This window comes from Empidonax traillii, unplaced genomic scaffold, assembly GCF_003031625.1.
Source record: "Empidonax traillii isolate 1590-97213 ecotype Southwest subspecies unplaced genomic scaffold, ASM303162v1 scaffold237:size1322474, whole genome shotgun sequence".
NCBI lineage: Eukaryota > Metazoa > Chordata > Aves > Passeriformes > Tyrannidae > Empidonax > Empidonax traillii.
The window spans coordinates 257,246-281,556 of NW_020955430.1; the positions used below are offsets into that span (position 1 = coordinate 257,246).

General features: G+C 39.9%; 2 protein-coding genes across 15 annotated transcripts in view; both read left to right on the forward strand.

Annotated features, from left to right (window-relative positions):
- MTM1 (myotubularin 1) overlaps window positions 1-18,870 on the forward strand; it is a 36,492-nt gene extending 17,622 nt beyond the window's left edge. For 9 of the 11 annotated variants that reach the window (XM_027888398.1, XM_027888399.1, XM_027888402.1 and 6 more), the window contains 9 exons: window positions 3,218-3,301; window positions 4,509-4,658; window positions 6,482-6,670; window positions 8,867-9,052; window positions 10,093-10,299; window positions 12,357-12,449; window positions 13,286-13,399; window positions 13,683-13,859; window positions 15,685-18,870. In XM_027888398.1, the coding sequence (XP_027744199.1) occupies window positions 3,218-3,301; window positions 4,509-4,658; window positions 6,482-6,670; window positions 8,867-9,052; window positions 10,093-10,299; window positions 12,357-12,449; window positions 13,286-13,399; window positions 13,683-13,859; window positions 15,685-15,852 (1,368 nt within the window). In that variant the 3' untranslated portion in view covers window positions 15,853-18,870. The other 2 variants (XM_027888395.1, XM_027888404.1) reach the window with 2 other exon arrangements.
- A 392-nt stretch (window positions 18,871-19,262) lies between these two features.
- MTMR1 (myotubularin related protein 1) overlaps window positions 19,263-24,311 on the forward strand; it is a 36,618-nt gene continuing 31,569 nt past the window's right edge. For 2 of the 4 annotated variants that reach the window (XM_027888406.1, XM_027888407.1), the window contains exons 1-2: window positions 19,263-19,328; window positions 21,979-22,084. The gene's annotated coding sequence lies outside the window, so the exon portion shown is untranslated. The remainder of the gene's footprint in view (window positions 19,329-21,978; window positions 22,085-24,311) is intronic. The other 2 variants (XM_027888408.1, XM_027888409.1) reach the window with 1 other exon arrangement.

Here is a 24,311-nt window from a genome sequence, read left to right on the forward strand (position 1 = left end):
TATTATATTGTAAGTGGCATAATTTTTTCTTCCTGTAATTTCTTTCTGTCCCATTTGCTTGCTGTGCTGTAGAATTGCCTTCAGATTGGGTGCACTGTGAGGTAAAAGCTTCAGCAAAGTTAATCAAGACATACACCTACAAGCATAGTGCATTTAATTCATAATCTTGGGTTATTTAGGACAAAAGTGGAAATATGTAGGTCATTAGTGCAGATGTGAAACTTGCCCTGAACTATAACTAACTGTTCTGGCATCTAAATATGTATTTACCACCTTGACTTCTTTGCTGTAATGGGGTTTGTCAGATTGGTGCATTTAGAGTAAGAAAATATCCCATTCAACGAAAAACATTATTCAATAGAAATTATTCATATTGGTCATTATCACATTTTGTTTCTAACAAATAAAAGTAATGTCCAAATATGGCTAAATATGCCTTGTACTGACACAGCTCATAAAATACAATTGAATTCAAGCACAGATCTTAAGTATGTGATTCCTGATATTAAAATGGTTATAAATATGGGTTGCTTGTTACACTCAAACTGTAGTTTGTAATTAAATAGAAATATATGAATTGAATATAAATATAAGCAGAGTATCTGAATGCTCACATAAAAATCTAAGTCCAGATTTTGCTCCATACACCTTCTCATTTATTGTAGAGTTCTGTCAGTCATTATTAGACTTCAGAGTTTCGCTGGTTCATCCATTCTACCAGTGAATTTTTTTTTTTTTTTTATTGAACAATATAGGTTAGAATTTGCACTACCTGGAATGTCAACAGAACTGATGAAGCATAGTTGTCCACCTAAATAGTTGTGGACTGTGCTAGTGAAATCTTTTGTAGCAGAAGCTGCTGTAGCCAAAGGTTTTGAATGAATCACGCTGTACACAGTAGGACATTGTTCTTTCAGAAAAGATTCAATCCTTCCCCTCCTCATGCATAGTAAATTTAACCCTGGTTTTTAAAAGGTGGAAACAAAATACAGTTTTCCACTTGATGTATTGTGAATATTTTTGGGAGTGACGAGCACTGTAGCTCCCATTTGTTTTTAGTTAGGAGCAACAACTTTTCTTGTCAATAAAGAACTGTTCTGCGTAACAGCTGTCACAGTGCCCTGTAATAAACTCATGTGTTTTACTTATCATGGCTTGAGCTGGGTAATTTTTAAGGTCTCATGAGGAAACTTGCAGTAAGTGGGAACTTAAATAAATAACTTATTCCTGCCTTTGAGACTTTTTTTAAGTGATCTGTTAGGATTCCAGTGTTTCTTTTTCCTACTGTTCTAAGATTCTCCTTTGTCTCTGGTTCCCTGGTGAATTCTTAGCATAGTTGCTCTTTGAGATCTGGCAAATTCCTTTGGGAGGAGGGGATGGTTCTGGTGTGTAGCTGTTTATTAATAGTTAAGCAAATCAGTTGGATCTACGGCTTGAAATAGTGATATTTGTGTTTTGCTGTATTTCTAGTTTGCAAATAAACAACCACTTTCAGTTTTTCTGCTTAACTTTTGATACTTGCATGTACTTCTAAGTATTTTTTCTGTATGGTTTATATCCGCCTCTTTCCTTCCCTTCATCTTTCCCTCCATACCACTTGATACCAGTTTACTCAGACAGAAGAATTTGTAATTTTAAGTTGTAAATTAAAATTGTAAGTTTACTTGCACTGCAAGTCTACCCCTTTAAAAATGGTGAAGATATTCAGAAAACAAAAACTAGGAATGCACTGTTTACTTCTGCAAACCTGCAAGTGAGTGCACTTGCTCAGAAATAGTGATTTAATTTAAAGTTCCAGTTTCTAAAACCAGTGAGACAAAGTATCTTGTGTGAGCACTAACATCCTTTTGAAATACCTGTTAATTTGAAATGCATGAGGAAAAAGCTCCTAATTTTTTGAGGGATTCAGTTTTGTGTTTTGATTAGAGGTGTTTAAACCAGTGTAATCTTTTGGGCTGAACAGAATTGCCTGGAGCCATTAGGGGTTGCTTTCATAAGATCTAAAACCTCTCCCTCTGGGGCTGTGGTGCCCGTGTGAAGCGTTGCTTTACCTCTGTCCCTCTGCAGGCATAATCATTCATGGCACCTTAGACCACATATTTTTTTCTTGCTTGCTGTGTTTTCTGCACTCCTACTCAGTTCCAGTGTGCACCTGTGAAAATTATGCAGATGGGATGTTCGGTTTAACATTCAGTTTCTTCTTGTAATGTTTTTCAATAGCTAGGAGACTTTCAGCTCTTTTGTTGCAGATGAACTATAATGGGCTCTAGAGTACTTTCTTCTCTGGCTGCTGTTGCTCAGTTAGCTCAGGACAACACATTCTCTACTGTATTTTTTTTTTTTTTTAAACAATTTTTTTCATGCTCCTTTTGGCATCTGAAGAATTTTTAGGCCACCAAAATCAGTTTCCTCAGTGAAGGAGATTCTTAAAATAAACATTTTTTTTGCTGTCATCATAAACTGTAAAAACAAACCAAGAAAAAAAACCCGGTTAGTTAGGTAATACAGCCCACTTGGAATTGGTTGAAAGGAGGAGGAAGCTAAAAGGTATGAGGAACTTGTTGGAATGCTGGGTGAGGATGCTGTGTTGTATAAATGAGTTGTGAGAGTGAGCAACAAAGCAAGAGAAAAGTCGATAGGGTAACCACATAATTTTCAGTGGCAACTTTTAAATTTTCATGGAGTTTCAGGGTAAATAGGATTTCTCTTAGTGAGGATCGGTTGGGGAGGGGATGCAGAAAGGCAGCTGCTTCCTAATGGCAATGAATAGCAACTGCAACCTTTTCACACTTTGAATTTAGTATTTAGTATTGTGTGTAGCAACTGCAGCTGTGCCTGTTGGAGGAACTTCGGTGAGAAGATGGTAGTTTACTTGGTGGTAATGTGAAATACAGTAAACAAACCATTCTAAAATATTTAAACCTCCTGACAGTGAAAAAGATCCAACCATTTAAGCTTTATAGCTTTTATTATTTTTGTCACCTCCTAACTATTCCCATATTTTCATTATTTCATTAGCTGATCTACATCTTCTGTTACTTCTTGCTCTTTGCTTTACAGTCTTGGACGTACCAGATTTAAGTGGAGAGAGTGGGGCTGGCATGGAGCAGTCAGTCCTGTCTCGTGGTGGGGGATTAGGGTATAACTGATGATGAGCCCTCATATTTGCCAATTCCAGTCCAAGTTTGGTGTAATCAGCTTCTCTTACCTCTTGCAGCTTTTTTTTGCCTTCGTAAATGAAGAGAAGTTTTCTGAAAACGGATGGATGGTGTACAACCCGATGTCCGAATACAGGAGACAAGTGAGTTTAATTAAAGTTGCCTTTGCCTGGTGCTTTCACAGCTGACAACTTGCACAGAGGAATTACTGTTTGTACATTGCACTTACAAGCTTTTTTTTTTTTGGGGCGGGGGGAGCTGAGAATTGGAGAGAATAGAAATGCAACTTCAAAAAAATTAAAGAAATAAAACACTGGAACCTTTAAAAAAATCCCAGAATGTCACAGGAAGGTAGTCTTTGCTCTTTGAAGGAAGTTATTGATGCCCCTTACAATGTGCCACTGCTAAGGCTACAGGGGGTGGAGAGAATGTGCCAAATATGTAACTAGAGTGTCTTAAACATAGGTTTGATTTGGTCTCCTTCTTCCTGAAGTAAAGAGGGGGGAAAAAAGCAGCTTGTTTTAGAAACAGCATTGCTTCACAGAAATTATTAATGTCTATCAGTATTCTGCCTTGCTCTTTAAGGGATTTGGGAAAAATGTCAATGAAAGAGGATGTTATATTTAATTTTAAAATGTCTTTTAGATAATTTACTTTTTGCTTTAAATACAAAATTTAAAAAGATTAAACAGCAGACAATAAGAACTTCCTTATTTTTTATTCCCCTGCAGTTTTTTCCTGATTTATGGTTCAAGTCTAAGACCCAAAAAAGTGAAAATACAAACACCCACACAAACCCCATGCTGTGTGTGTGGAGGGCTTATCAGTATTTCTCAGTTTCCTGGAAATGCCTTACTGGGCAGACTGCAACTAGGAGTTGCTCTTTCTCAATCAGAAAGTTACCCCTGAATCTTATTTTTAACCTGAAGGTAGTATTAGGCTACAGGGAAGAAAGGTTAATAGCAGCTTAGGACCACAGCAGAGAAAGTGGAAAGGCAGGGCTTTAAGGAAGGAGAGAAGGTTATTTTCCTTCCTCGATCCCACAGTTAAAGAAATACATCTCCTAGTTTCAGTCATTGTTTTGTAATTTACTGTAAGACTAGAACTGTGTACAGGAGGGAATGAGATGGCAGAGCAGCTGTTTTAAGGCTGCAGATCCATCTGCAGCGATCCGGTTTGTGTGTCCCTGTAATCTTCTTTCTCTTCTATTGTTTTGAAACAGCGCTTCAGTCAGGTTAAATTGGTGGGTTGTTGCCACCATGTGGCCGCAACGCCATGTAAAATTCAAGAGCAGAATTACCATTTTGTGCAGCCAAAACCTGCGCTGCAGAACTGTGCGTTGCGTTTCAGGGACTGCCCAACGAACGGTGGCGAGTGACTTTCATCAACGAACATTACGGGCTGTGTGACACGTACCCGTCGCTCCTGGTTGTGCCATACAACGCAACAGATGAGGATCTCAAGAAAGTTGCTGCCTTTAGGTCCCGAAACAGAATCCCGGTGAGTGTTATGGGATGGAATTTACCTTGTGGCGCAGCTCGTTTTAAGCAGGAACCCGAGCAACTTTCTGCTGAACGTGACACACAGGATACTTTTCTTGGAAATGGTTATTACAGCGAAGTAGTTTTGATTGGCTGGTGTTTTTCACTCCTTGAAGCCACGCTTCCGTTTTCCCCCACAGCAATCACCCATTCCAGCTTCACTGGTTTGAGCTTGACTTTTGTAGTAACAACAGCCAGCAGTGCAGTTTCCCTTCTCTTAATGAAGGATGGGCCACTGGTTGGTTGACTATTGTTGGATGCCCATAATGTTATCCTGTCAGCAAACCACATGGCATTTAAACACAGTTCCAGTGGTCAGTCCTAAAATAAGACCTCATGCATAATTTCTGTAGTGAATTCTTGGGCTTTTTTAGTTTGTGCAATTTAAGAAAAACCCATTTGACTTAAGTATATTTCTGTATTGAAAATTCTTGGAGGTAAGAGAATTTTTATGTGTCAGCTCTTTACAGCACTATAGAAAATAGTAATTTCTGTCCTAATATGTGTTTTAACTAATATTTCCATTTGCAAACTTGGAAGATGTGCTGTATTTTTAGCCAGTATTGGAAAGCTGCCTTGAATCTCAGTTTCAAACAGATGTACAGCTCAATATGATAAATATTTATTACATATGGTATTTACTGACAGACTAGGCCTATAATTGAAAATTTACTATATATATACACACACACACATATCTGTATAATATGTAACATGGATAGAATATATATGTGTAATGTATAGAGTGTGCATATAGTCCTTATAACCTAGCTGTGTCATCCCTGTCATCTCAAAATTCATGACAGGGCTTTTGGTATGCCTGTACAGTGAGAGTAATTTCCTTGGGAGTAGTAATTTTATTAAAATAGTAATTTTAAATAGTAATTTTATTCTTGTCAGGAAATAGCCAATCATGCTCACCTGCACACACACTGGCAGGTCTCGTTTCTGATGTTCAGCTCAGAGTGTCTGTCAGGGCTGAACACTTTCTGAGGATTGTTTTGGGGATTTTTTTGAACTCTGATGTTCTTTTACTCTGTAACCCACAACTTTCAGACTGGGTGAGAATGCTCTTTCTTTATATTTTTTCACCAGTGAATTTGGTTTGGTTTTTTTTTTTTTTTGCCTACTTCTTGGGTGTCTTGCTTATCTTTAATCTCTGGCACAGCATCTGTTCCCCAGGCAGTTCCCTGTCTCTCTTTTGTGGCAAGTCCTCTCCGGCTCAGAACAACAACAAAGGCAGCGTGTGCTTTGCTCCAGTGCCTCCTCTTTGTAAAGAGGGCTGAGGAACAGAATGTGCTTTAAAGAGAACAGAAAACATTCAAGATACTGCAGAAAGGTTTAACTTCCCTTCCTTACCCAAAAAAAAAAAAAAAAGAAAAGGGAAAAGTTGTTCTTGTAGAACCGGAGCATCTTAGTCACTCTTTCAACAATGAGTTCATTCTTCTGAATTGTTTCTTAGTTTCAGCAGATATTGCTGTGTTTGTTTCTAGTTTGCTTTTCAAAATTATTTGTGTCACCTAAGACTTGTAGGAAAGTATTACAATCGGTAAGTATGATTTCAGTAAGCATTAAATATGTAAGAGAATGAACTCTTGAAGATTATTATTAAATTTTACAAGACTAAAGTAAAAGCAGGTGAGATGCCTTGAGATTGTATTTTGACAAAATAAAAGGTGTTTTTTCATGTTACTTATTTTAGAGAACGTAGCTTTAAATTTTAAGTCAAGATTTTTTTACAAAATGCTTTTTTTTCCTGATGTGTGTGTGACACGTGCCCAGGTCCTCTCGTGGATTCATCCTGAGACTCAGGCTGTAATTATGCGCTGCAGTCAGCCCCTTGTTGGAATGAGTGGCAAGCGGAATAAAGATGATGAAAGGTATCTTGATATCATCAGGGAGGCCAACGGGCAGATCTCCAAACTGACCATCTACGATGCCAGGCCCAATGTCAACGCAGTGGCAAACAAGGTAAACGGATACTTTTAATTCTGAAGGGAGTGGGGAGGACACTTAGTTTGACGTTTTCTGTGAGAAGGTTTTGGAGAGTAGTATAATCTTAATGTATATAAGTTTACATAGTCAAATACATATGTACATAATGAAATACTGAGGCTTGAGGCTGTGAAAGGACATCAGTGCCTAAAGTAAGCAGGGTTTCGGGACCATATGTGGATTTCCAGACACGCTTTACTGTGACTGAAATCAGGCATGACTCCACTCTGCACTGTGAGAACTGGGGAAAAAAATTAAGTTAATGTGTTATGGACAAGCTTGGTACACAGATGTGTATTGAAGCATGAAGCACAGTTTTCAGTGGTTTTTTAAGTTCCATGTATTTCACCCATGTGTTTTAGTTAAGTCCCGATATGTCTAAATATGAAATGCTCAGTTAGAGCAGTGGAAGAAACAGAGTGCATTTCTGGGTCTGAGGGGCAATCTAAAACATGCAAGTCAGTGTTGATCAGCACTGGAAAAAGTCATGTATTCCTGTGTTCCTTGTCCATAGGTCAAGACCACACAGTCAATAGGAGTTGCAGCAGCCCTAAAGCTAAAATTACAATCATTCCTCACCAGGACTTCATAATACCCAAAGGGAAGAGAAAAATACAGACATTTCTTCTTTCAGTGCAGAGCCTGATAGCTCTGAGAATAACACCACAGCTGAGAAAGGAGATAGCACAAGATAGAGACACTGTGCTGCTGTACAGCAGTGTAGGTGGTACTCATGGGGAAAGGCTCTACCATGCTTTAGGCTGTTGTCTGATGTGTAGTTGGTGGCTGGAATGGCTTATAAAGGCAAAATTTATTTATCCCTATTCATGGCATGTTTTTGCTGCCTGCAGGAAGTGGTGCAATTTTGCAGCCCTCTGAGGCTGAGGGAGCTGGGGATGTTTATGCTGGAGAAAAGGAGGCTCAGGGGGACCTTATCACCAGAAAGGAGGATGTAGTGAGATGGGGGTTGGTCTCTTCTCCCAAATAACAATTGATAGGGCAAGAGGAAATGGCCTCAAGTTGTGCCAGGGGAGATTTAAATTTGATATTAGGAAAAATTTATTCACAAAAAGCTTGGAACAAGCTGTCCAGGGAAGTGGGTCTATCACCATTCCTGGAGGTATTTAAAAGATGTGGCATTTAGGGACATGGTTTAGTGGTGGACTTGGCAGTGCTGGTTTAATGGTTGGAGTCAATCTTAAAGATCTTTTCCAGCCTAAATGATTTCATGACTCTGTCTATTGAAAGTCTCATCAGTGGCATTGTGCCCTAAAATATGTGTGGTTTTTCCACTCCCTTTTGTGACCAGGCACATCCTCTGCTGTGGTGGTGGTGAGAGAGCAGCAGTAGAACAGACTTTTTACTTATTTGGCTCTTTGATTTCTTAATGGTCTAAATGTATGTTTAGTCTTCAGCAATAAAATTTAGTGTTAGAAAAGTTAAAGTAAGCTTTAATGTTATAACTAACTTACTTTTATGTTCAGGAGATACAGATTCTGTCTGTATTTTTACATTAAAGGTAGCTGATTCCTAACTGAACTCTTAAAATTCATTTTACTTGGCCTAACATTTTATCATTTTTATCTGTTTCAATATCAGTTCAATTTAAGTAGTTAAATAACTTGGCAGTTAAAACACACATTGTAATGTCTGTTGGTCAAGGAAAAGCTGTTTCCACCATGGGTCCCAAAAGTAAGAGACAGGTACAAATACCTTTTTATTCCCAAAGCAGTTGAGTCCTGGCTGAGGTGATGGTGGCCCACTGCCCCTTACCTGGCTAGTTCAACCTTCTTCAAACGTTTCTGGGTCCAACAGTACAAACAGCCTTTCAGTGCTAGTCTAAAATAATTAATTTTGCCCTTTAGCATTGATTCCTTGAGGTTTTGAAAAGAACTGTGCTGGCTGGAGCACCTTGAGTGTCTTTCTAACCATGTGCTATACTTTATACACTTTATCCTTCTGGACAAAGGAAAGCCCCCAAGTATTCATTTCCAGCATTTGCCCCTCCAAAGCTTATCTCCAAGACTGCTGTTTTAAACAAGCAACTGAAATTATATACTGCCCAACTACAAAATAAAGTATAAATAACATTCATTCCCTTCTCAGTCTGTTGAAAGGCTGCTGTAACAGTGTGCATATGACTAAAGGTAATTTCAGATCTGCTGTTTGTAGGCGACTGGGGGAGGATATGAAGGTGAGGATGCGTATCCCAATGCAGAACTTTTCTTCTTGGACATTCACAATATTCACGTCATGCGGGAATCTTTGAAGAAGCTGAAGGACATTGTTTATCCCAACGTGGAAGAATCACACTGGTTGTCAAGTCTGGAATCTACCCACTGGTTAGAACATATAAAGGTAACTTTTCCTTGATTGAAGAATGTTTGTCCAGATCTGTCATATCAGACTTGCTTTCTTTGCTGAGCTTTGAGACAGTCCTGGTACGGAACTCATCAAACTACTTGGACCAAAAAAACCAGAACCAGTGAGTGTTGACTTTCTTGCCAACTAATCTGAGAGTGTATTATGAGATATCATTACTAAGCAACAGTATTCACTGTTTGTCTGCCTGAAGTTAAATGTCTTTAATAGAGGAACGAATTCTTAGTCTAATTATCTTTAGGTGTGTGGAAACTGATTGATTTTGGTTTGTAGCAATACAGGACTACAGAAAACTGTCATTCTGAAAGATTAGTAAATACTTTAGTTGTCAGTATGTATGTGACTTTATTTTGTGAATTATGAATTTGTAAATGAGTCTTGTAAATTTAGTTGTAAATTTTGTAATTTCCATCTCATAGCACAAGTAAAATACTTTAACTGGTAATTCACTGATGTTCTTACTAGCTGACCTTTGAGTCTTTTGCTTCAAGTACAGCTGTGTGAAAGTATTTAGAGTATTATGTAATGAATCCTATTTAATAAAATTTTCAATTTAATTTAATATTTGGAAAATAAGCATATTAGAAGGGTACAAGTTCCTTTTTCCAACAAGTGAGATAATTCAGTAATTTAGTTCAAAGAAAGAAGCCAAATGAAATAATACAAAATTTTTAGAGAGTATATCCTATGGTAAATCCTTCCTTTCTTTAAAAAAGCAGCTTATGTTCTTTGGTTTATCAAGGTTACTCTTTTCTGCCCCGTTTTTTAAGAATTTGCTGTGAGATGAATTTGATCTTACTAAGGGATTAGGGAACCAATCTGTTTCTCTATTTTTATACAAGAAATTTTCTTGATCTCCTAGAAGATTCTTTTCCAATTAACTGCACCGCACTTTTAAGGCCTTTAAAGGGAAACACTATTAATTTAGGCGCTGGAGATACAAATAAATCAGCGTAGCACTCTCATTTTAGCAGAAATCAATGTGTGTTGCTTTGGTGTGTGTCCCTCCCTGCCAGCTTGTCCTGACAGGGGCCATTCAGGTGGCGGACAAGGTGTCATCGGGCCGGAGCTCGGTGCTGGTTCACTGCAGCGACGGCTGGGACCGCACGGCACAGCTCACGTCCCTGGCCATGCTGATGCTGGACAGCTACTACAGAACCATCGAAGGCTTTGAAGTCCTGGTGCAAAAGGAGTGGATAAGCTTTGGACACAAGTTTGCGTCGGTAAGAATGTAAAAGATAATCGAGAGGACCGCGCGGTGCGGAATTTCTAGAAAGGTTTCAATGTTGAGCTGCTTGTTTTGTGTAAAGGTTTGATAATTCATTTCACTTTTTTGGAATGTGGATTTAAAACGTTTCTAGTTCAACTGAGCAGAGCTTTTGGTTTTGGACCAGTTTGGTCAGTGTTTTTTCTTGCTGTTCTTTCTCTGAAAACTCGTATTTTGTGCTTTACATTTTTTTCAAAACCACAGAATTGCTAGGCTTGCTGTGGTTATTGAGCAAAGAAAATAAGAAGGCAGAAAAATTACATCCTCTGAAACTTTTCTGCCAAAGATCAGAGGAAGTTGGGACACGAGGTTCTCGGTCACTCTCCCTTTGGACTGTTTTAATGTCACAAGAAGCAGATGAATGAGTCTGGCCAATGCATGTTGTGATATTTTGAATGCTGCTTCCCAAAATGCTCTAAACTTTGTCATAATACCTCTCAAGAGGCCGTCACCAGTAATGCTGGCTCTTGTTCTTTTCAGTTGTCTTCTGTATGCTTAGAAGGTTAAGTAGAAATTGGCCATAGCAAGTTCTTAATATCCACCTGTTTATACCGTTTGTGTTAGAAAACTTTTCAAAGCATTAGTGGAACTTTTACCGAATTTGAATTTAACCAGGAAACCTGTATGAGCAACCTGGAGAAACAGAACATGCTGTTCCTGTAAACATTACAACAGTGTTAGTTGTTGATGCTGAACCTTGTAATTCCCAGTAAGAAGTTTCCACACCTTCAGTAGAAGTTACTTGCATGGATATTTTGTCCCTAATTGAATATTCAAAACATGTTACTTAATATTGCCAAAATTGGGAAATTAGGCAGTCTGGGGGGGAAAAAAAATCAAGAAACACCTATGTATGTGTTTCATGCCCATTTTACATTTGCAAGAGTGTCTTAGTCACTTGGAAATTCATGTATAGCTACTCGGCATGAATCCCTTCATTTTTGTGTGCTTGTAGGCTGTGGCAGTTTTTGATCTGTGAAAGTTGTGAAAGTAGACAGACTTTTACTCCTTACTGAACACATATATATGACTGTTAAAAGATAGCAAGCATTTCAGACCATGAAAACTGAAGTGCAAGGAGGCCAATTTGTTTGTCTTCTCTATAGTGCTTTTCGATTAATTTGCTACCGCTGACTGAGTTCAGCTGCAATCTCTCATCCCCCTCTATTTCCTGACATTCAGTTCTATTATTTTAAACTATCTTGCAAGCCACTGTACAGAGTAGTGTCTGGGTTTTATGATTTTTCGCGTCCTTAAGACATTAGGCTTGTGATCTCACAGGCAGATAGACAACATCTTAGTTCAACATATTAAGACTTGCCTGTCTCCTCCAGGCAAGTACAGTCCAACAGAATTGTGGAGTTAATTGAATCTCTTTCCCCTGAATCTTACCTGTTCTCAGCTATCAGAGGCTAAAAGGAACTAAACAGCTTTTACCAAATGTAAATTTTTTTCTGTCTGTGGGAGGAATTCCTTTGATTGTTACTTTAGGCTCCTCCCAGACTTTAAAAATCTGTGTTAACTTTGTGTCAAGAACGTTTCTTTGAGCTCGCTTATGTTTGCTGACTACTTGAGGTTCAAGTGTGGAGGGGTAAGAGGGAATTCTGTGTGGGTAGTTTGATCTGGGTTCTCCAGTGGCTTAAAATACAAAAGAAGACAAAGTATGTAACTTGGCTTTTGACAGACTTGCTGTGTAAATATAGTTCAAAATATGTTTTGATTATTTGCTAAGCAGTGGATGCTTCAAGAGTTCTGCTTGTCCAGTAACTAACAGGTTTTTGTAACAGGACCAGTTATCCCTTTGGAATTTTTTTCAGACATGTTTGGAACAACTTTGCAGTATTTCTCTATATCTGAATCTCTCCTCCATAGTGCAGTAACTGATTTGTAAATTGTGAGACTGGGCTGCTCTGTTACAATGTTCTAGAATGTTCTAGTGCAAAAGAAGAAATAATGTCTGTTGCCATAAAATGCCTGTTTTGGTTAACAGGCGGCTGTGTTGCTTCATTTCAGAGAATAGGCCATGGTGATAAAAATCACGCTGATGCAGACAGATCACCCATCTTCCTCCAGTTTATTGATTGTGTGTGGCAAATGTCTAAACAGGTATGTTGTGTTATTCTTCAGTAATCTCTTCACACTATTACCTGAATCAAAACCATAGATCTTTGTTTTTAAAAAAAGTATTTGAAGAGGACTGTACCCCTCTGCTCTGACCTGAAGTCAAAAAGAGTGTATTTACTTTTAAACTGTGCCATCTCTCTACCCTGTTTCTGAAAGTGATATACAAGCTATAGTTATGTTGCTTGGCATGGCATTGGCTGTGCAGACACGGCTGATGTGTCCTGGACAATTCTTGGAAACAGACTGAGGGATGTTTTGTACCCAGCAAAATGCTTTTACAGGAATTGCATCCAACTGGCTTAATGGAGTCTGTTGTTTCATGTCACCATTTTGTGAAGCTCTCCCTTGAACTGCAGGGACGTGTGGTTTTGTCAAAGCTTGAAAAGGAAGCTTTGGAGCTTCTGAGTGCTGTGATTGAAATGTATGTTCAATAAGTAATGAGACAAAGCAGCAAACTTGGTCTGTTTAGGGCCAAGGATTAAGATGTAAACCTTTATTGTCCTGTATGGTGCTGCACTGTAAGAGTGCACTATAGATATAAAATATAAAATTGTATCTGTCTTTTTATTATTTTTATAAATTAAAGGCAGTTACAGCATTTTGAGAAGAGTTCCTTTCAGTGGCTAGTTTGAGAAAGTTGAATACCTTGTGCCATCTGAACACTTTGTCTGCTATGAAGTACCTGAAAGTATTACCTTAAAAATTATTTGTAGATGTATCCAGGCTTCTAAACTCTACTTTTAGCCTTTAAACCAGGGCACATGCATATCTCTCTGCTTTTTCCATGTAAAGAACGAATTTGTCTTTTCTGGGTTTAGTTTCCTACAGCCTTTGAATTCAATGAGCAGTTCCTGATTACAATCCTGGATCACTTGTACAGCTGCCGGTTTGGCACTTTCTTGTATAACAGCGAGTCTGTCAGAGAAAAAGAGGTTAGTAAAACCACTGCTTGTTTAATTGCATTGTTGTCTTGAGCCTAGGTAATTACAAAAATATTTGGTTGTAGTCCTTGGCTTTATTCTTCTTGTACAGTAGTTGTATGCAGTCACTGAAATACTTGTCAAGCACTGATTTTGGAATCTTTCTAATACAGTAACTTATGCTTCTAAGTAAACCAAAAGTGTATTAATTTTACAATGTAACCATAGCTTCTGTGATGGATTTCCTGATTTTTTTTTGCAAATATTTACTGTTCTTATTTCAATTTCATTTTAGAAAGTGACTGAGAAAACGTTATCGTTATGGTCTTTGATAAACAGTGAAAAATCTAAATACACCAATCCTTTTTATAGTAAAGAGCTAAACCGAGCACTCTATCCAGTAGCCAGTATGCGTCATTTAGAGCTCTGGGTCAATTACTACATCAGGTGGAACCCAAGAATTCGGCAACAAGTAAGTAAATCCTTTAAAATGTACAAAAAAATGCTTTTAGACTTTGGAAATATGAAAGATTTTGAGTTATAACTGACTTGTAGGATAATATCTGTAATCTGTTTGGGGATTTAATGTTATATTTGTAAAGATGGAGAAAAAAGGTAAAAGTAATTACTCAGTTCTCTCTTGTTTGAACTCGGCTCTTCTCAGAACACTGATCTTATTTCACTGTTTAGTAGCAAGTCATCCTCCACTTCTTTCTAGCCCCTTTTCTTGGAGACCAGGCTGCGGGAACATTTTTTAAGGGCGTTTGGTGCTACTAAATGCTGAATGACAATGCTTAGAAATAGGGCTTGCTGATCCCTGAAGAGTGAGGGCATTAGCATCACAAACGTGCTTAGTTGCACTTGCTTAGTCTTTCTCCTTTTTCTGAGAGAGGGTATGAAGTTCTTTAGAAATTAAATTACCTATTCAGTCCTTTCTCTTTCAAAACTATCTGTATTGATGGCTTCTATTGATGGTAAGATGTAATTTTTTTTATTTAACTGATGACCCAACGTTACTTACGTAGTGAAGGAAGGCTGTTATTGAAAATTTATACAAGTGGCTCAGATTGGAAGCCCAGAAAAGCTTTTATCAAGTTATACATAGTTCAGTTCTGTGCTTTTAATGTTTAGTATATGGACACTGGATGTTTGTTACAGTCTTGCTAGAAATCTCAGCAATGTGGCAGATAAAGGTAGTGCCCAGAGGCTTACTTGTCTCTACTTAAGAAGTTGTGGAGGTTTGAGTAGGAGAAGATAGAGGAACAATTTCTTTGACAGAAGCAGTCTTCATCCCCTGGAATGAGTCAGGAGTTTTGAAGCAATGTACTTCCTTTCCTGCAACCGATCTCCTGCATTATTTACACCACTTTAGAGGCTGCAGGGAAGCCAGGCAGTTTGCTGTGGCTTTTTACAAGTACATTGCCTTTTTTAATTTGAAGTTCTTGTTTTAAAGATTTTTTTCCGCTTACTGTGAGAGACGAGGGTGTTTTGCAAAAGGTGAATCCAAAGATTATTTTAGAAAGTGAGAGATTGAGACATGCAAATTAGTTGTAGATCAACTTAAAAATGCGTTTTGCCGTTATTCAGGAGAGGGTTTTGGCAGGAGTTTCTTAGTAAAAATGCAAACCCATGTGATAACATTCCATGCTGCTACTGCTGGTCCCTAATTTTCACCATTTTTTATATACAAAATGCAAGGAGATTTTTCTGCTCATGAAATTTATGCTTCATCTTCACTTAAGCAGCTGAATTGGCTGAATAAATTTTTTTTATTACCTTTGTTTACTTACAGAATTCACTAATTCACTTGTTTATTTACACTAAGTTGCAAATTTACTATTAAAAACTCAAGTAAATCTCATCAGTGAGAGAAGTTATTTAATCTGAAGACACGGATTTCATGTCTTCATAATCTCGATAATCTGGCTAAATGCTGGTTTTTAGGGAAGATGGTGAGATATCTGCCTTTTCAATCTAAAACCTTTTAATAAGTCAAGAAGCAAGCTTTGGACAATATGAATAGCTACTTTGCACACAGTGTTAGATAACAAGAAAATAAAATCCATATGCTCCAGGAAGAGGAGGCTGATTTTACTGCCTTAGGACAAACTCTTCTGTGCAAAGATTTTCTTTGGGGGAGACAGCTGAAAGGCAGTGGGCTCTTGGGTCACAGAAACGAGTATTTCTGTTTAGCTGGAACCTGCCACATGTGCTAGGGAACCACGGATGCTCCAGCAGCCTGACTGTGTAGAAGTAGTTGGACTGAAGTGGTAAGACTAACATGGATCTCTTTCTAGCAGCCCAACCCCGTGGAGCAGCGTTACCTGGAGCTCCTTGCGTTACGTGACGATTATATCAGGAGGCTTGAAGAGCTGCAGATCACAAATAATTCTAAGATACCCAATTCATCAGCCTCATCAACATCTCCCTCACAAATGATGTCGCACGTACAAACGCATTTCTGAAGAAAATGTTGGATTCTTTCTGTGCTGTAATAGCAAGTGGTGCTTCACATAGATCTATAGCAAAGGAGGAATATTCTAATGCCTTACGTTAGACTGTCCTAACACAAAGTATTTTAGACTGTCTTGATTTGAGGAGGACTTCAGACAAAACCAGCTCTTTGATTACGTGCCTTTCAGAACCTGTGGACCGGGAACATTATCGATCAACTCATAGTTACGGAGGGCTTTTTAAGAGTTACTTTGGAAAGTCTGGTACAATTGAAATTAAATTGATTTGTTGTTTTCATAAGAATGCTTTAATTTATTACACTGTAGGTCATGCTCCTATAAGGAAGTTCATGCTCAGTCTTGAATACATGTCGTGAATAAACACATTAATGTCAATAGGAATATTCACATGGTGTAAAATTAAGTATGTGTGTATTCCTGTTAGGAATACATGCGAGTCCATGAGGTAAAAATAACTTCTGTTGTAAGATTTCAGAGAGAAGTGCTGAAACTTTCTGGTTACTAGAGAATTCCAAATTTTCCTTTTTGAAATAGAAATATGGAAGGCATTTCACTGCTATGCTTCTAATTAAAAAGTTCAAATAGCTCAGTAGATATCAAAACTAAAAAAAACCCTTTTTTATTGTAAATTGATTTTATTTTAAAAAAGAAAAACAAATGCCAGTTATACTGGATTCTGAGAAGTCCTGTTTTGGCTATTTTTTCAGATCTAAAGTATATTGCAAATTATCACTGTGGGCAGTATTAGTTCTTTGGATTATTGCAGAATAAAATGTTTCTAAAGACAGTATATATAATTAAAAACAGACCTACAGAGTCATTAGTTAAATATCCAGCAATAGCCATAGTATTAAAGCTTCTGTTTGTCTTGTTAATGTGCCTATTTAAAGGAGCTTTTATACCAAAGTAGGCAAAAATTCTGTTATAAATAATTTTGAAAACTTGTACATTTATAGTTTACTGTTTAATTTAACTTCTGTGCAGCAAATTTTAGTCTTAAGTATTTAAGGGGCTTTGGTATCCAAGATTTGCATATAGTGAGTGCACTTATGTTGAACCTTCCTGTGAGCTCTAGTTTCAAGCCTTCCTTTCACAAGCTTTTTGTAAACCTTTAATTTGTTCATTTCAGGTATTTTTTTAAATAGCTGCAAGCATTTCTTATGACAGCACAAACTTTGCTCGTGATATTTAATTAAAATTTTGCATATTCTCTTAAGTTTAATGATGTTCAGGCAATCCAGGAAATACTGCAGTTCAGAATCTGTAGAGGACTCTAATACTGTTATTTTAAAGGAGATATTTTGATGCTTGAGGCTTCTGTCATTGTAAATTATTGTACATGTGGTGAGTTTTGATCTGCAAGATATAATAGGATTATATATAAATTGTTTTGTGTAAGTATATATAATATAGTTTATTAGAAGTTCTGCAAGTTTATGAAGTGTAAATATTTTGCATATGAAAACTAAATTTAAAGCTATAGTTCCATAAAATAAGTCAAAGTTTAGAGGACATTGAATATTTTTAAAACTATTTTTTCAAAGGAATAAAAGTATGCCGCCTCTTGATTTAATTCATTATATGCACTGAGTTGCACTATATTTTTCAGGGACGTTCAGAGCATACAACATGTGTGTTCTAAATACACAGGATTATATGACTTATTTTGTCCTCTAAATTTCACTCTCCCGTCTGTGTTCTCCAGTATGTGTATACAAAATAATAATGTTGTCCCAAAATCTTGACTTGATGAGGTAAAAAGATGCATTACAATTTACCTTCAGGTAAATGAAGGAGGATACTCAATTGTTCATGATGTACTTCTCATTTTAAAAGCTATGCATACTCTGGTATATTTGCCTTCTACTTACTCTTGGTTTATTAAAAAAAAAAAGGCGCTATTTTTATTAGAATATTTAACGTTTCTGTATTTGAGTTGAACATAATGGTGACATCTCTGAGTGGTGTGAAGAATTTCTGAAAATCTAATAGCTTTTAGTGTTTAAACACTACATGGTAACCTATTGCATTTGGGAAAGTGTAATATAATGGAAAGGATCTTTTTGCACTTACTTCATTACATATATACCATTTTTCATGTTACTGTTCAGCCGAATTTATCTTTGAAGCTCCCTAACAAGGCTCTGTGTGGGCTTGGATTTTTCTCAAGCCAGCAGTTAAGATACTTGTTTTAATTCTGTTTTTACATCAATATAACGGTGGTTTTAATCCAATACATTGTGGAAGATACTACTTGTGAATGTAGGCAGACAAAGCGGTCAGTGTTAACAACTCTCTGCTTTCCCTGTAACGGGGTGATCTGGGCTGTTGTTCTGCACACAGGCTGTGTCTGTGCGGCACCTTCTGCCCTGTGCACGCTGCAGGAACAGCTCCCTGCCAGGAACACACCTGGGGAAGCTGCTGAGGTGGTGAAGAAGAGAGTTCCAGGTGCCGAGTGCCTTTTCCAGGAGGGGTGAAAAAGCAGAGCTGGGATGTCAGCATCACCAGCAATGAATGCCCAGTATCCCATAAGAAATGCCTGTCTTGGAATGCTACTTTTTTTTCTTTTTTTTTAATGTATTCTTAATTCCATGGACCTGAGGAAATAACCTAGTTTATGTGCAGGGCTTCAGTTACTTAATTAGAAAGGTTGTTTGTCGAATGCCTTGTTTATTTGCTCATGCCTTACCTCCCCCTCCCAGCATCACTCTTATGGCTGTACCCAAGACATGACTTGTGTGCTACCTCCTGACGTATTGTTAACCTCTGCCTTGAGTTGTCTCACAGCAAGCATCCTGTCGTGCATGAGAAGACGTGTTTTATAACAGAGCAGGATCTCCTCTGTACTACTGCTTCCTCGGTGACCATGTCGCCCGCCCTCCCTGGATAGTGCGGGACCCCTCCGGAGCCGGGCCCTGCGTGTCGGGCGGCGTTGGGGCGGGGGGAGAGGAGTGAACATCCTCTGTCTGCCGTGTACGTGCGGGGCGGGGAAAATAAAGATGTCAGTGTCGAACCCTCTGCCTCCGACAGCCCTTTTACTGGCGCGCCGTCCGTGAGCCCGTGTGTCCGTGCGGGGGCCGGAGGGGCGGCGGGCGGGGGTGTTCATCCCATCCCATCCCATCCCCTCCATCCCACCTCACCCCGGCCCTGCCCTCCCTCGGCCCGGCCCGGCCCCGCCGCCCGCCCTCCCTCGCGGCGCGAGGGCCTCTGGGAAAGCGGCTCCGCCAGGTGACAGCGCTCGGCGCCGCCGGGGCCCCACCGGGCCGGGCTGAGGCGGCGGGGCCGGACCGGAGCGCCGGGCAGGGCCGGGAGCCCGCCCGCCATCCCGGGGCCATGGAGCGGGCGGCGGCGGCGGCCGGGCCGGCGGTGGAGGGCGGCGGCGGGAGCCGGCGAGCCGTGCGGGCGGGGGGCGCGGCGGCGGCGGCGGGCGCGGGGTCGCGGCAGCCCAGCACGGAGACCCTGGACAGGTGAGCGGGGCCGGGGCCGCCGGGAGGGCGGCACGGGGGGCGGCGGGGCCTGCGCTCCCCGCGGCGCCGGGCAGGGGAGGCGGCGGGAGCCCCTCGGGCCGAGCCGGGCCGAGCGCGGCCCCCCGGCCTCGGGGCGGCCCCGGCGGAGCTGCAATCTGGGGGCGGCTGCTGCTGCCGCTGGCCCGCGGCGGGAACCGGCTGTTGTCAAAGTTTCCTCTGCGGTCGCTGTGCCGGCAGTGCCGCCTCCGGCGGGGCCCGGGCTCGGCCCGCGGTGGGGGCAGCGCCCGTGCGGACAGCGGGGACACCGAGCCTGCTCCCGAGGGGTGTTGTGCGTGTGTCGGATCTGCGGAGGGGTGGCTGTCCCCGGCACCGCTGTGTGCCCCCGCTGTGCGCTGTGCTGTCACTCTCTCGGTGTGCTGTGAACCAGCCCCCCCCCTCCCCCTGCCCCCCCTGCGGTGTGTCCGGTGTGCTGTCCGTGTGTCCGCAGGTGTGCGCGGTGTGTCCCGGCTGCCCGCGGGATGTCACCGGGACGGTGCCAGGAGCTGGGTGCCAGGTCTTCTCCAGCAGCTGCTGGCAGAGTCATTCCTTCATTTAGAAGTTTCCAGCTGAAGGCTGACTTAGGAGCTCAGCCTAAAAATCTTTAAACAAGGAGTTGAAACTAACAGAAATCCCACCATTTATTTATGAAAAATAAATAAGCGAACTCTCTTTAGAAATCAGCACCAGGTTCCAGACTGTATTCCCTTATTTCTCTCTTAGGAGAAACCTGGACTTTTATGTTGTTCTAGTGAAGGTGGAAATCCAATGTCCATTTTCTATCACCAGAAACATGCACCTTTGTATTTCTTATTAATTGTACTTTCTTATCTTAATTCTCAGCTTTCTTCTCCTAATCCTGTTCTGCTCTGGGGAAGGTGTAATGCCTATTGGCCATATGGTTTATTTAGTTGCCAGTGTGTCTGTAGCAGGCCACGCTAATGTGAGTGACTGCAGATGAGACAGAGTGGAAAGGCAGTACTGGCGTGTGCCCCACTTGGCCGATGATGGGAAGGCAGCGGTGTGATCTCTGGCACACTGACACTTCCCGACACTGGTCCTAGGGGATGGTCCTGCATTCACATGCGTTTTCCTGCTACTATTTTAACTCTGTTGATGTAGTGATCCCTGGTGAAGATAAGCCATAGAAAAAATAATCCTTTTCTTAATTAACAAGTAAACGCTTATTTGAAAACAAACATAGGCAAGCCCTAAAGAGATGTGAGAAAAGGAGAAATAAATGAGATCAGAAAAGGATTATTGTAGGATTTAGCCCCTGTGCTTTTAATTGAAAAACTTAGTGAAAAGTTTCTCTAAATGAATCTGGGCTCCAGCTCAGCACTAACCCAAGAGTTATCTTCGTTGTTCAAAGCAGGACTATCATAGATCTATTCTAGTTGCAAAGCGACATTGTGAGACCTAGTACTGTATAGAATGTGCAGATGGAAAGAAAGCTACTAAAATTTATCAGGAAAGTTTTGAAAGAGCTTTCATTTCAGGTGTGTGAAGTTGTCACCTGGCGGAGTCAGTGCAAGGAAGGACCTCTAGTTAAGTAATAATTGGTCATCTAAGGCTGTTACCCCACCCTCCTAATGTCGGAGGTCTGGTGCACCCCTGGGTGTGTGTATGTATATTCACTTCCATGTCACAGGATACTCACAGAATCCAAAGCTATTTTGTGGATGAATTAAAAAAAAATTAATTAACATTGCTGTATTTGGCTTACGAATAATCATTCAATCTGTAGAAGAGCCCAGCTAAATGGTTTGAATTAAAATGGCAGTTATCTAAGGTGTCAGCTGAGGCTGTAAGGGAGCAGTTCCCTCTGCCATTGCCAGTTTTTCATCAGATACTGTCATGTTTGAACAGACCCAGTGCACTTCAAACTGTCATTGCTTCTCACTCTCAGTACTGCTTTATTTGAGAGCAGCACTGGTTCAGGTGTCTGTGCTCAAATTGCACTGTCTGGGATTTAGTGCAGTTCTGCTGCTCAGATGCTTTAGGTTTCTTTCAAACACCCACACCACAATTCCTTGTTGTGATGTGGAAAGGCCTGCCCTGAATGTTCAGGGATTATTTTATGAATTAGAAAAAAAAATACAGCTAACTAGAAATTTCACTTTAGAAAACACCTATTTTCGACATTTAATGTTAATGCGGAATGCAACACTAGCATAGTTTAAATTCTTTAATACTAGCATAGAGTAATTTAATTCTGAGGATTTTCAGAATACTCAGGAAATATTAATAAGGACGGTAAAAGGAGTTTCCTGTTACTTGACCAAACTCATTCAATGGATGGCTTTAAGAAAAAACATTTGTGAATGATGAAAAAAATTACATTGGATACAGAACATAACATTTTTATAAGTTCATAGGATCCTAACCTCAGTTTTAACCTACTGGCAGCTCTACATCTCTGATTTGATCTAATAAAATTCTTTTTCCTAATTTGATCAGCAGAATACTTGCATTCTGCCCACAAAGCAAGCTAATTTTTTATGATGTTAGTGATCACTTACAGTGTTGCTTTCTGGATGTGTTCAGTTGCTATGCTGTTTTCAATATACATTTTTAATTGCTGCTAAATAATTTAAAATTTCTGGTTTTTTAGCCCGACTGGATCCCACGTGGAATGGTGTAAGCAGCTGATAGCTGCAACCATTTCGAGTCAGATTTCAGGGTCTGTCCCATCAGAAGGTGTGTCCAGAGACTACAGGGTAAGTGGCTTGAGGAATACATTGATTTGTTTAAGATAAAAAAAGTGAATGATCAGGAAAGTCCTTGCTATCTTGATTAGCAGGTGGTAAGTACTTGAGTGATCACTGAATGTTTCAGAACTAGAAACATCTTATTATGGCGTGGGAGTCCTTTGAATCTGCTTTGTGTTTTTCTCCATATTTGGAATAGTGGCATTGAAGTCTTCAGAACAAAAATTAACAGAGAAGTGAAAGGGAAATTAAACAGTCCGTGCTTTGCCTAAAATGCCAAAAGTGAGTTTCTTTTGATTACTGTATAATAAAATTGGTAGAGTAGATTAACAGTTAGAGGTTGAAATGATTTTTAGTATGTGTCATTCAGAGTACAGAATTGAGCTCTCCAGATTTCGCAAAAAACAAATGCACGTCTTTGCTGCTGTGCAGAGAACATAAATGACTATCATTTTTCATGGGGTTTCACCAGAGACAGAGAATTTAACATCAAACAAACAAACAAGTCACCTTTTTCATTCCCTGCCGGCAGCATTGCTGTCACTAAAGTAATGACTGCAGTGTGGTTTACCTGACAGTTCCATTATGCTGCTGTGCCCCCTGTTCTTTCACGCTCACTGGCCGTTCCCCCCATGCAGCCAGTCAGCTGAACTGTCAGGAGCGGAGCAGGGGCAGTTCTTCTTCTCTCAACAGAAGTCCCTCATGTTTCAATTCTCTTTAAGAAGAGCAACCTGCTGCTGTCTAGATCCCTTTTCCTTCCTAGATTTGAAACAGTTTTATGGTCTTCTTGCAGAATGGCCAGAGAAAGATTCTATCTTTTTTTACGTCTGGTTTTTTTTTTTTCTGTTTTAGCTGGATTTTAATTCTAATGCTCTCTGTGATTACAAAGGTGGTTGTCTGGAAACAGCGTATTTTGGATTCAATGACAGCAGGACAGACTCAGCCCAAGCCTGAAGATAAATCCACAAAATGTCTTGGGCCATAGCCTGCTTAAAAGTTTACCTCACAGAGTTTGGGACTCTTGGCACAGTCCAGCAGCTTATGGAGCACAGCTCTTCCATGCTAGGGCAGTTCAACTGCAAATGCTTGCTCCAGGTCAAGGCTGACATCTTTGATAAAACACCCTCGGAAACTTTGCATTGCGGCTGTTGATGCTGTATTTGCCCTGTAAATTAAGGACTTCATTTTAATAAAACCCCAGTGTGTAAGCTTGGTGTTCAGTTTATATCTGAGTTGGAACGCATTCCTCTGGAATAAAGAGCGCTTTTTAATTCTCAGTAACCTTCTCTATACTAAACTCATCTTGGATATTTTTTGACAGGAATAAATCTTTTAAGGCCTAATTAAAATTCTACTTCATTCTCTGTTTCCCAGGAATGAAAGAAAAGAATATAAGCCTGATGGTTTAAATTCAGATTTTTTTTGTGGATAAATTGTATTTGGCATCATTGCATTCCTGTGGTTTGAAATCCCCTATTTGTATATAACTTCACTGAATTCTTTATCCTGGAATGACTTTAGTTATGCTCACTGCTTGTGAAGCAGTGTCTGTGCTTTAGGAGAGGGTTTCTTTTGCACTTCGCTTCTGCAGAAGTTCAACGATACCAATAGTTGCTTAGTCAGTACCACCAGCAGGTTGAGTTTATTCCTTATTGCTGTGGAATTCAGTGCCCGTATGTAACTTGGATTTCCTTTGAAACAGTTTCCCTTTTGATGCACACTGACCACCTTCCTGGGTCTTCATTACCTTTGGTTACCTTGAATTGTTGCATTTAGAGACTATTTTACAACTCAGAACCTTCAGTTCTGACCAAATGTGTGTGTTTGCTTCTGGAACTGGTCAGGAAGTTCTGTTGCTTTCTGCTGGATTTACCAGGAACTCCCTGCTTTATTCTTTCTTTCATCCTTTCTTTTAATGTTTAAATGAATATGTTTGCAAGAACAGTAAATATATCTATTCTTGTTTCTAATGGTGTTACTCACCTTACTCTGTGTGACTCAACTTACCAGAATGTAATTTAGGGGAGGGGGGAATCAAAGTGTAGCAGAGGGGCAGCTGATGGAATGATCAGAACTGGAGAGCACTGGGCAAGAGCTCTTGCTCATTAAACCCTTCTGCAACACGTTCTTGCTCTTAGTTTGAGCTCTGCTCTGTGTCTTCTCCTATACACTCTCTGCCTGCACAGTGTTCTTGGCTGAGGGCTCATACAAATAAAAATGGCTTAGGTTGTAGTGG